Source organism: Pecten maximus, chromosome 7 (genome assembly GCF_902652985.1).
Source record: "Pecten maximus chromosome 7, xPecMax1.1, whole genome shotgun sequence".
NCBI lineage: Eukaryota > Metazoa > Mollusca > Bivalvia > Pectinida > Pectinidae > Pecten > Pecten maximus.
Window position 1 is genome coordinate 31,460,526 of NC_047021.1, and position 14,139 is coordinate 31,474,664.

Below are 14,139 nucleotides of genomic sequence, written 5' to 3' on the forward strand. Positions count from 1 at the left end.
TGACATTGTGAATGGATTGTTCAGCAACTAGCCTACAATTTCATGCACAAGGCTATTGCTGTCCGTGTAGCTGGTGGTTCTCTCTGTAAATATGGTTTGCTGTTGGAGGCAATAGTTCTATGGAAAAAGCTAATCCACTGGAGTGTTGATGTTGACTGTATACTTCCAATTTCAGTTATCAAGAGTATTGTTCAGTATATTAACATTTGCGCTACAGTGACACCATGTAAACCTAGTAAGTTCTGGTTTGGGTTAAATACAAACACGAAATATCACTCACTAGCTAGAGTGGTTTGGTTTTGGTTTATTTTGTTAGCTCACCTGGTCCGAAGGACCAAGGTGAGCTTATGCCATACCATTGCGTCGTCCGTCCGTCCGTCCGTCGTCCGTCCGTCCGTCAACAATTGACTTCTTCTTCATAACCACACATCAGAATTTGACCAAATTTGGTCAGAAGCATCCCTATGGGTAGGGGACTCAGAATTGTACAAATGATGGGAGTGACCCCCTGGGGGCCTCTGGGGCGTCGCCAAAAGGGGTCATTTTTGCGCTATTGATATAAACGACTTCTTCTCTGAAACCAAGCAATGGCTATTACTCATATTTGCCTGGTAGCATCACTATTGGGTGGGGATTCAAAATTGTACAAATGATGGGGCTGACCCCCCAGGGGCCTGAGGGGCGGGGACCAAATGTGGTCAATCTGGCTATATTGATATAAACGACTTCTTCTCTGAAACCGAGCAATGCCTGTCATTCATATTTGCCTGGTAGCATCACTATGGGGTGGGGATTCAAAATTGTACAAATGATGGGACTGACACCCCAGGGGCCTGAGGGGCGGGGCCAAATGTGGTCAATCGGGCTATATTCATATAATTGACTTCTTCTCTGGAACCAAAGAATGGATATCTCTCATATTTTACTGGAAGCATCACTATTGGGTAGGAATTTGAAATTGTACAAATGACAGGGCTGACCCCCTGGGGTCTGAGGGGCGGGGCCAAAAGGGGTCAGTTTTACAGAATTGATATAAACGACTTCTGCTCTGAATCTAAGCAATGGATATCACTCATATTTATCTGGTAGCATCCCTATGGAGTGGGGATTCAAAATTGTACAAATGGTGGGGCTGACCCCCAAGGGGTCTGAGGGGCGGGGCCAAATGGGGTCAATTTGGCTCTCTTAATATAAACGACTCCTTCTCTGAAACCAAGCGATGGATATCGCTCATATTTGCCTGGTAGCATCACTATGGAGTGGGGATTAAAAATTGTACAAATGATGGAGCTGACCCCCCTGGGGCCTGAGGGGCGGGGCCAAATGTGGTCAATTGGGCTATATTGATATTAGCAACTTCTTCTCTGAAACCAAGCAATGGATATTGCTCATATTTGCCTGGTAGCATCACTATTGGGTGGGCATTCAGAATTGTACAAATGGTGAGGCTGACCCCCCGGGGGCCTGAGGGGCGGGGCCAAGAGGGGTCAATTTGGCTGAATTGATATGAACAACTTCTTCTCTGAAACTAAGCAAGGGATATCGCTCATATTTGCCTGGTAGCATCCTTTTGGGTAGGGATTCAAAATTTTATAAAGGAAGGAACTGACCCCACTCTCCCCGGGGTGCAGAAGGCGGGGTCAAAAGGGGTCAATTGGTTTAAACAACTTCTTTTCTGAAAATAAGCAATGGATATCACTCACATTTGTGTGGTAGCATCCCTATGGGGTTGTGCCAAAAGTTAATTTTATTTCATGGATAAATGCATTTTTTGACATCAAATCCTCACGTACCCATATAAAATGCCTATGATATATTGACATAGCAATAGCAGTGACAAATATAGTTAATCATCATTCTTGTTTCATATCTCATGAAATCCAGGTGAGCGATACAGGCCCTCTGGGCCTCTTGTTTAATGTCCTAATAACAGCCAGGGTCATGTAAGGACATGCCTGGTTTTGGAGGTGGAGGAAAGCCGGAGTACCCGGAGTAAAAACACTGACCTGCAGTCAGTACCAGGCAACTGTCCCATATGGGTTTCGAACTCGCAACCCAGAGGTGGAGGGCAAGTGATAAAGTGTTGGGACACCTTTACCACTCGGCCACCACATTCCCCAGCTAGAGAGGAAGACTGAATAATGAAAACACTAATAAAGGAAACAAACTTCTCTCAATAATTTGATACAATGGATTTCTTTCTTCTGGTTTTCACATTAGATGTTCTGAACAACAGAAAATGTAAGGGGAAAGACAATCGGCTACTAAGCAGCTTAACATTAACTATCAACGCCCAGTCCTTATTTACAAGTAAATGACTATCTCAACCAATTTGTAGTGAGGGTGTAAAAATGCCGAGATTAAAAGCTTGTCTAGAATAGGATCTAGATTACACAGACTGGTTTTAAACAGGTCATATTGTTCCTTCCATTTCAAACTCTAGATACTGTAAATGTTGACATTGATGCAAGGGGAAAATGTATGCTAAATTGCTAAGTTCATTTGGCCACAAAACTTTCCTCCATGCATATTATTTTGTTACGTATGAGGTATTTATGGAACAGGTGAACAAGATAAATTTGCTAAAATAATCCCCGAGTAAATAGTCGATCTATTGTTATCGCAACATTAAACCCAGCAGAAAATTAAAATGATTACTGTAAGTAAACGGATGTGCAGACATTTGTCCCAAACAAGCTTCCTGGTCATAGATCGTGTGTATTTCATTGATAACTGACTGATGAAGAGGAAATCAAAACATGTTCAATTTACAAAAAAATATAGTTTAATACAAATTTTAAGCACTTGATTCACCAACAAGTCTTTATACATATTTATGTACAGAAATGTATAAAATTTATCGTCTTTCTATTTACATTACAAATGCATTTAACCTTACATTCACACATACACACATTCAAGTTTTCTTTATGGGGAATACAACAGGAAACACCTTTTTTAAGATGATTTAAGTTAAGTTGCTCTAGTACAAAAGTAATAATATGTTAACAGACAGTACAGCTGGTATCACCATAGAAACACAGTACAGCTGGTATCACCATAGAAACACAGTACAACTGGTATCACCATAGAAACACAGTACAGCTGGTATCACCATAGAAACACAGTACAGCTGGTATCACCATAGAAACACAGTACAGCTGGTATCACCATAGAAACACAGTACAGCTGGTATCACCATAGAAACACAGTACAGCTGGTATCACCATAGAAACACAGTACAGCTGGTATCACCATAGAAACACAGTACAGCTGGTATCACCATAGAAACACAGTACAGCTGGTATCACCATAGAAGCACAGTACAGCTGGTATCACCATAGAAACACAGTACAGCTGGTATCACCATAGAAACACAGTACAGCTGGTATCACCATAGAAACACAGTACAGCTGGTATCACCATAGAAACACAGTACAGCTGGTATCACCATAGAAACACACAGACTGTGTTGATATTCATTATACATGCATCACAGTTTTTGACAAACATTTCTATGGTTCATTACATTGTATGTTTGATCTGTGAGTTTGATAAAAATGTACATATCTTGTAAAACAATATTTTGAGACGAACATATCTCAAAAACACACAAATGTGATTTTTTTGTGTACAAAATTTGCATGTCATATAATTTATTTACGGAAATTTTAAGAAAAAAAAACATGGTACTGCCATGTTAATATAAACCAGTATATGCTATGATCATACCAACTCTATAATGACATATGATGTACATGTACACAAGTTCACTAACATACACACTATAATAATGTTAATTTTGTACATATCAGTTAACTTACACAGAAACATACAATCACACTATGATGTTGATTTTGTACTCACAAGCTCACTCACATACAAACACACCATGATGTTGATTTTGTACACATAAGCTCACTCGCATACAAACACACCATGATGTAGCTTTTGTACACACCAGTTCACTCACATACAAACGCAACATGATGTTGATTTTATACACACCAGCACACTATCATACAATCACACCATGATGTTGATTTTGTACACACCAGCACACTATCATACAATCACACCATGATGTTGATTTTGTACACACCAGCACACTATCATACAATCACACTATAATGTTGATTTTGTACACACAAGCTCACTACCATACAATCATACCATGATGTTGATTTTGTACACACAAGCTCACTACCATACAATCACACCATGATGTTGATTTTGTACACACAAGCTCACTACCATACAATCACACCATGATGTTGATTTTGTACACACAAGCACACTATCATACAATCATACCATGATGTTGATTTTGTACACACAAGCTCACTCACATACAAACACACCATGATCTTGATTTTGTACACACAAGCTCACTACCATACAATCACACCATGATGTTGATTTTGTACACACAAGCTCACTACCATACAATCACACCATGATGTTGATTTTGTACACACAAGCACACTATCATACAATCACACCATGATGTTGATTTTGTACACACAAGCACACTATCATACAATCATACCATGATGTTGATTTTGTACACACAAGCTCACTCACATACAAACACACCATGATGTTGATTTTGTACACACAAGCTCACTACCATACAATCACACCATGATGTTGATTTTGTACACACAAGCTCACTATCATACAATCACACTATAATGTTGATTTTGTACACACAAGCTCACTACCATACAATCACACCATGATGTTGATTTTGTACACACAATCTCACTCGCATACAAACACCATGATCTTGATTTTATACACACCAGCTCACTATTGTACAAACACACTAAGAATACACATGTAATATGAATGTAGATGATCATTTTGTACATACATTGTCACTAACATACAACCATACTTAGTAATCACTATCAGTATCTAACACACACTCTCAGTCCTCTGTACACCGCTATAAACCCATCATCTCCTTAGATTCAACCTCTTCTGTTTGAAGTGATTCACTGGCATATCTTTGTAAAAGCTCCAATTTCTTTCTTTGGACAAGGGCTTCTTCAATCTGAATGAAATAAAAATATATAAGTTGTGTCACTAATATTCACATTATTTTTGCTATATTTGCGGTCATTGAATATAGTGAGAGAAAAAAACCCAGCACACCAATGTATGTAAATATTTATTACGTAATGTTTACAAGATGTGGTCACATGAAATTTGATACCAGCAAACTATATTTAGGGCTGACATGGACAATTGTGAAATATTATCCCTGTAAAATTTCACGACTTTACAGTATGTTTCTACAACTATAGCTACATTTATATGCAGTGTGCACTCACTACAGCACTGCCCTTTGGGGTTATACTCTGCTTTTCAAACTATTTCTGCATAGTAGCCAATATATATTTTGGCATAAAATGAAAGAAGGGCCATAACTCTGTATGGTACAAGATAAATGTGGATTTATTTCAGTAAGTCATATCTAACAATGTCAAGAGGTACTAACATTGATCAGGCAGTTTAGGTGACATTCAAAAGATATACCTTAGCCAAAAAACAAAGTAAACAAAGAATAATTACGCTGTAAATAGTGTTATATGAGACAAAAAAGAGAAACTTGCTATAAAAATTGTCTAGGTTGCACTTGGTAGGTGCAAGACTCTGACAAGGCAACAGAGATATCACTTTCACCTATTGCTAATGCCTAGTAATGGTGTCTACACATCAGAGGATATAGTAGATGATAAAACAAATGATTACCTCTTTTTGTGACGGTACAGGAACATGAGCAATAAAATGTTGAGGTTCTTCCTCAGCTTTTGTGGTCTCCATTTCTTCTTCCTCAATCTACAACAGAAAACACCCCCATTGTTAAATAATTAATGCTTGCATGATTAAATCCAAAATTACTACTTTTTATAACAAGTTCAATTGATCCCACTTATTATGATATCCTGGTAATCATGCTTCCAGATTTTCTTTACATAAATTACATAATGTGTACTCCTTATTATGATATCCTGATAACTATGCTACTAGATTTTCTCTACATAAATTACATACATGTAATGTGTACAGTTTATCATGATAAGGTCTGACATGAATGTCCAGTAATTTTAATATTGTTTGTCCTTCTTAATATTTTAGTGAGCTGTAGCTCCAGGTAAGTGTTTGACACCTGGACAAGTCATTAAGACACTTACTAATGATGTGCCCAAGGTCACCAAAATATATATTGATCTTTGTCATGAGGTCATAATACTGCACAACAGTAGAGTATATGATGAATAAGATTTTACCTCCTCCTGCTGGTACAGAACTGGCTCGTCGTCCTCTTCCTCTCCCTGGTCACCATGGTTACCATTAGCGCGAGCTTCCTGTTGTTCTTTCCACTCTCTCACTGCCTTTGCAATGGCTGTGGTATGTATAACGGCATTATGTATAATCAAACTGTCATCTTTGACATTAAATTTGTACAGAATACAATTATGTTTTTTGGATTATTAATAGAAAACTAATGGTCTATTCTATTGATAGCTGAATTGTATGAAAGTGGTAGCAGTCAAAACAAAATAAATGATAAAATTCGTGATTTTCCCATTCACTACTGAGAAATCTGGATTGTTACCAATGATGATGTTACTGATATGGATTCAGGCACCATCAAGCTGGGTACAACTGAACTGTTTGTGTTCTCAACACCAATAGTGAATTACTCATTTTGAAGATTTGAAAAAATCATGATTTAATAACAACAATAATTGTTGTTTTCCTACATTTGTTTAACAACGGAGTGGATTTATAATTAATAGCTGGATGTAAAAGTGATTACAAGTGACATTAAATTGTGGAAAAGAACTAATAAATATAATTTTCAAGATGGCTACAATTTTACTGCAGGATATCCAGCTTTAAGATCAGGCCCCAATTTCATCAACATTCCAATGGAAAGCATTATTGGATTTTAGGGAAGTTAATTCACTAATTTTTTCCCCCTTAAATCCAATACATGAAATGCATTCTGATGGAAATTGCAAGGTAAGGGACATTGATGAAACCAGGGCTTGATCCTATATACTGGTGAAAAGAACTCCTGGTATTTGAATATGTCTATCTTCTAAACATCACCAGAAAGCAACAAGACTCTGCTCTGCTGTTTGAGATTTAAATGACAGAGCAGAGTCTCCTGGGTTTTAGACAATGTCCTTTTAAGTGAGTCTCCTGGGTTTCAGACAATGTCATTTTAAGTGTGTATACCTTCTTTTTCTATTTCCTGTTCTATCGGTACGATGATACCATCATCTTCATCTCTGTAACCATAGTAATCAGCATCAATGTCCTTCATCATCTCAGCCCGAGTTTTCCGCAGCATGGGAGGTGCTTTAACAAAGAATTTACTTATTATTAAAGATCTTTATTAATAAAATAAAATGTAATCAAATGAACCTCATAATTCTGATGTTTAAGTCACTGAATAAGAACAGGCACAAAAAGGAATATCAATCTAGAAAAAGACATCAGCTGTTGACTTCAAGTGAGATCAAGTTGTTTATCAATTTTGAATTTTTTGACTCATCAGTATCACACTTATAATATACATATTCTCATATCATTGACAATATCAAATAAATACATGAAAAAATGATACACTTGCCAAGCATCACATATAAGTGTGATGGCTCGGAAACTTTTTTACTTGTATAATGGGGGTTCCTTTTGGTGGAAACTTAATACAATTTAGATCAAGTCTTCAGAGGATATTATTCAATCAAGTGATTGGTATCAATAATCAACACAATGTAGACATGTAACCACATTTAATTTTTTATATAAATTTAAAGAGGCTTACCCGCAGACGGACCGGTAAACGGCACATCTCCGATCACTAAATAAACTTCAGTACACGTTTCTATGTGACAAAATTAGAGGCTTTCCGACTTTATTTCTTGAAAACAATTACAGAATATGTATTTAAAAGACGTTTTAAAACTCAACCTGAGAGGGAAATGTATGGAATATAACGGCAAATCTTCTTTGTAAATCGCCGCTGCCTTTGAAGTTATCACTGTGCAGCACTGTGCACGTGCTTGTTTCTTTGATGTGTCAATCAAATTAGACTCCACTTTATAGCGGGGACTTATTGCGGGTTGCGATTAAATAAATAATATTTAAAAAATGAGGTTTTAATATCACTTTTCAGCGTTTTATAAGGAAAATAAAATGAAAAACTCAACATTTCCAACAATCTGTCATGTGTAAAAAATCTTTTTCTATTAGCCAATTTTTCTGATCTCTCTGCGGGCAAGCCTCTTTAAGCAAACAAAGAGCATTAAAACCCAAATAAATAGGATAAGTGTCATACTATTACAACATTTTCCAAACTTTTTATTTAAATGACATTGTATGAAAATGTAAACTGGAGAAACCTACGTTCTTGTTCAAACAGTTCCTTGACCCCAGGAAGATCCTTTGCAGCTCCAAAATATCTGTTATAACAAGAAAACAAGGTTGTATTGACAGTCTGGTCTTATTGAGGAACATGATATATTATCATGTTTGTCCAGCAATAAACCCATGCCCAGCAATAACACTGTCCAATGTAAATTTATCAGGATAAGTTACTGACATGCTTGCCATATCAGTTTATAGTATATGGGGAGATGAAATGGCCAGAGCTGTACCAATAATTTGAGTATATTTCCCTTTCTGTATTGACAATGTAATCCACTAGGTCTCTGAATTGTAGGCGTGATGTCATGTTTGCATTTTGACAACCTAAATAGTCACTGATTTTTGTCTCAGTTTAATTGACAAAAAATATTGCCTGTTTCCTATTTCACTACCAACCATTATTTTCTGTGCTTACTCTTAACATTTTAAAACAATCTTCAATGAAGCACTGTTAAACTCATAACCTCCCATACCCTAATACAAATATTTTTTAAAACATATTTTTTATCTTCCCAGTACTTAGTATATTTTTTTTATTAAATAGAATAAACCAAACAATTTTTTTGCTTGGCCTCAGACATCAACAAACAGTTGTCATAACATTCAAATGACATACTTGTATCCTCTGTTTCCTGGTACCTCTTTTCCTTCCTGATCTAACATCTTTGGTCCAATTTTCTACAAAGAAAACCAAATTCCAATCTGATAACAAAGTTCAATACCCACAAATAGGTTTCTGCCATGAAGGAATTCATACACAAGCAGTTATGCTGAATCAAAATCTCGTTTTCCATATACAGGACTTTAAGGAGAAATATTATTGACAAATTTATTCTTCAGTCTGTAATTGATTTATGAATACAGGACTTAATTAAAAGCAAACTTAAGTCTACTCCTATACGTATATGAGGTCTTATTCCACCTGATTACATTGATGGATATTACGGTTACATGACAGCTTGTCAAAAGTTTCCTGTCATGTTAACCTCTAATATTATTGGAGTAACTTAAGCCCAGTCATATTCATTAGCAATCCTTACCACAATTGAAGCTTGACATACTGATAAAATTGTCCCTTGATAAAAAGTTCTCACATATTACAGCTACCTAAAGTTTGCTAGAATTTAAACCTTAATACCAAAAGTACTATTCCTATCATTTACAATTTGTTTCATCAAAATCTTTTAATTCAGGTGAAAATTTGTACTTACTCGATAATCGGGTCCATCAAGATCCTTGATGTGGTCTTCCCAGTGACCTTTCTCTCGTAACAACTTGTTAATCTCGTCATTGAGGTCTCGCAGTCGAAACTCGCCCAAACCAGCTGTTGACATATCAAATATCATTGTTATCTGCTACAGTTCTATTTGATAGTTCTCAAAAACATTTAATATAATAATCTAAACAGTCTGTATTTCTGATTTTTAATATAAGCATTAATTCTTATATGTCAATTAATATACATATTACAAAACAATGCATGATTATATATAAATACATGTAATGAAAAGATAACTGCTACAATATCTGTTATAATATTATGTATTGTTTATGTTTAGATAGTTATATAGAAAGGTCTTCAAATTAGCATCTGTGATACATATAACATCATAATATGAATTATAATGTTGAATAATCTCCAGACAATGTACATTTTAGATATGGATAAAGAGGCATCATTTTTACCTGCATCCATTATTAACTTCACTAAATATTTTGTTAATAAAAATATGATGATAAACATACTAAAGTAACGGTATACATTTCATTTTTTTAGTTATTAAGTATCTAAAAAATATTCCAAAGAAAATATTTTAAAAGCATATCAAGTGTTATGAATCAAGAAACACTGAAACTGATAAAAGTCAAATACCATTTTGAATTTGGGCAACTTTTCTTGAAATTTCTCCAATTATTTGTCTTCTGAACTTCTCTGCTTTCCTTAAATCCATGCATTCAGAGGCTATGTATGGCCGCCTTTCCTGAAACATACATATTATTTCACTTTCAGTTAATACATATTGATTAAGACGGTAAATGACATAAATGCATTTTTGGGGAAAATAAGAGTAAAATGCATTTGGAATCGGGTTGTTTTGTGCACCCAGTTAAATAGTCAGGAAAAATGCTGGAGGGTAAATGTTTTGATAAAAGGAGATAATTACATGTATTTCTATCAAGGGATGATTTCTTTGCTAGTGTGTCTTGTTAACTTAAAAGGGTTTCCATTTTACGTATAAGGGGGATAAATTGGAAGTGTCTTGTAGTAAAAGGATATTGATAAGGGGAGATAATTTGATAATGATCACTGATCAGCCTTTTAATAACAAAGAAGTTTCTCTTTAAACTCCATTACTGAGTATGATTTGGGTCTCACCTGTTCCTTATTATCACCAAGATGAGCTGCCCGCCACCTAGCTAAGGTTGTCCTGTAATTAAAAGCAAAATTATAGAAAATATAAAATCAAAAGAAAAGACCAATGTTTGATATCTATACATTTTTATATATACATCAATTTCTGATTACTTCCACCAGTTATACATGTAGATCATATAACATATATTCAATTGTGGAATTTCAATGAAAAGTTAAATCATCTGTTAATAAATACTGTAAGGAAAGAACTGATTATTAAATGTATCAAAATATTATGCACTGGTTTTTTCCACTTTTTATCATGTGATACAACTGACTTTGTGAGTTTAACCTCATTATGAATTTATAATACAAATCATTCCATTATTAGTGGTAACAAATAATGTGTCTCAAAATATAAATGTTGAAAATCATATATACTCACATAGCTTTTTCACTGTTACGAGCCTGTGGATAGAATAGAAAACAGAAGATGAACAAGCAAATTAGGGTCTATGAAATTTTGTCCAAGAATATGGAAATAAACCATATTATCTTAAATTATTGAAGTTTATACAGAACACATGATAAATTAAATTCAAATCATTAATCACTGCCTCCAATAGGGAACAACCCTGGACCTCTAGCTTACTAGTCTTATGCTCAGATGAAACACATTTCTAATACTTTATTCAACTTCAGTTCATAGGCAGAAAATGATGCTAATGGTGCATATATATAATAATTTTACATGGGGAAAGTTTCCATACCAGTGTGAAAGGACAGGGAAAACATTCCTGTCGATTGCATAGACAAGAATCAAACCTGGGTCTCTGGTGTGATAATAAAGCCACAGCTCTAACTCCTGAGCCAGAGAAGCATGCTCTGTTAGTTGGGTGACAAAGACCTTATCTAACACTATGTACAAGTCACACCCATACCTGTCAAGTTTCCTGCATTGTACTGGAGACTCCCGAATGCTCAATACAGAAATCAAATTCTCCAGTTTGAAATTAATGACCCGCCGTCACGCAGGTCCCAAATTTTATTAAATTCTCCAGTTTTCTCCCGCTTGGCCCAAGTGACATCCATTAACCCCAAGACCTTGTGTCATTGACGTAGCAAATTCAAATTGACACGATTTTGTCATGACGTGCATCAATTTGACGCTTCAAATTCTGACTAACACTAATACTAGTAGTAGTGCTGTATATAAATTATAAGTCTTAAAGGTTGTCCAATATACATACACAGATCGTGACCTAAATAAGGGTTGAAAAATGAATGTTTCTTTTTAGAAATCAAGTTTTGTTTTCGTTTTAAGTGCTATTTTGGACAAAATAATGGAAGTGTTAAATAAACATCTTCCCTTTTTGACCACAGGCACTTGTGGACTACGTGGATTGTTAATTTAACTTTTAAAATTTAATGAAAAATCACAATCGGACTCCAGTCAACAAATAGCTGCGATAACGTAGCGCTGGAAGACGGACGGACAATTTCTGCCGGAGAGCAGAGAAGGCAGGGTATGAATATTCGTTCTAGTCCACAAAGTACTACCTCAGATTTTTCTATCATACAAAATGGTGGTAGAGAATTTGTGTATCCCGAGCCGAGCCCGAGCTGAAGACCCGAGCCCGAGCTTTGGATATTTTCGTTTTTCTCCTTCATTACTGAATGGATTAAAGTGATTTTTTCTACAAAGATTTGATTTCAGGTTTTAAATCAATCCGTGTAAGTGGATTTTCATGAAATGTATTTTAACGTCCTAAATCGACGATTTTCATTTTTTAGGGGGAGAATTTGTGTAGCCCGCAATCAAGCGTGACTATTCATGTTTTTTGCTAATTATTTCCGATACATGCTATTATTTAGCTATATTACTAGATACAAACAACAAGTAAATATAGCTGATTCTAAAAATATAAATTTCAACATATATCTAATGTGACTTGATGTCAAATTTTGACATTTTTGTGACCGCGCCGACGATCAATGAACTCGCCGTGTTTACCGAGCTTTCACCGAGCCCGTGCTAAGGGCAGATAACTCTACCGATCCCGAGCTTTGTGACTGTACATTAGTAAAGCCTTTAGTGATATATGTGAATTGATTGTGATTAAAACATAAAAATTGGCTTGAGATTAAACTTAATTCCAATTGAGTGTTATTGTTAAGACAAAAAAATAAAATATGTATATTTATCGCACATTTAAAGTTATTAACTGAAATATCAAATTACAAAAATCATAGTATAGTGTAGTACTCTAGAGCTTATGTATCATTTAGAGGGTTATATTCATGAGTTAGCTATAGGTCCCGATCTTAGGTGTGTTTTAGGTATTCAGGAGTTATTGAATGAGTTTAATTTAGTGCTTCAAATAGAGTCTGACGAGAAGTTGTACATGTCTTACGACACAATATTTCAAATAGGGGATTTTTATGTTTCTGCTTTAGTATGTAGGCATGTCTTATTTCATGGTAATAAAACCATCCCAGTAGTTTTTTTCATTCACGATAAGAAATCAACTAAGATTCACGATATATTTAAAATAATTAAAATAAAAGGATATGGGCTCTTTGTAGAACTGCGTCCTCGTCGCAGAGCCCGGAAACATTCTTATACCAGAATGGCTAAAAGTTCTACAAAGCTCGGGATCGGTAGAGTTATCTGCCCTTAGCACGGGCTCGGTGAAAGCTCGGTAAACACGACGAGTTCATTGATCGTCGGCGCGGTTACAAAAATGTCAAAATTTGACATCAAGTCACATTAGATATATGTTGAAATTTATATTTTTAGAATCAGCTATATTTACTGGTTGTTTGTATCTAGTAATATTTCTCAATAATAGCATGTATCGGAAATAATTAGCAAAAAACATGAATAGTCACGCTTGATTGCGGGCTACACAAATTCTCCCCCTAAAAAATAAAAATCGTCGATTTAGGACGTTAAAATACATTTCATGAAAATCCACTTACACGGATTGATTTAAAACCTGAAATCAAATCTTTGTAGAGAAAATCACTTTAATCCATTCAGTAATAAAGGAGAAAAACGAAAATATCCAAAGCTCGGGCTCGGGTCTTCAGCTCGGGCTCGGCTCGGGATACACAAATTCTCTACCACCATACAAAATGCACTTTTTCTGTAGTCAGAAAAATCTTCAATGCCCTATTTCATTGTACAATCGCACAATTAAATCCAATACATACCATGATGTCTTTTTGTGGAAGACAATGTCACACAGCAGAGCTTGATATCTTTTTGGTTTACAACTTTCCACTAAAACTATCACCCTCCAAAACGGAAACGTTGTCCATATGAGAGT

The 14,139-nt window shown here is 35.4% G+C and overlaps 1 protein-coding gene across 1 annotated transcript; it reads right to left on the reverse strand.

Moving 5' to 3' along the window:
• Window positions 1-2,762: 2,762 nt before the first annotated feature.
• Window positions 2,763-14,136, reverse strand: LOC117330575 (pre-mRNA-splicing factor ISY1 homolog). Its single transcript, XM_033888987.1, has 11 exons — window positions 14,024-14,136; window positions 11,253-11,275; window positions 10,829-10,880; window positions 10,325-10,433; window positions 9,663-9,775; window positions 9,068-9,129; window positions 8,431-8,486; window positions 7,258-7,380; window positions 6,300-6,415; window positions 5,761-5,847; window positions 2,763-5,059 (listed from the first exon to the last, which is right to left on the reverse strand). The coding sequence occupies exons 1-11, from the start codon at window positions 14,024-14,026 to the stop codon at window positions 4,952-4,954; spliced, it is 852 nt and encodes a 283-aa protein (XP_033744878.1). The 5' UTR covers window positions 14,027-14,136; the 3' UTR covers window positions 2,763-4,951.
• Window positions 14,137-14,139: the final 3 nt, after the last annotated feature.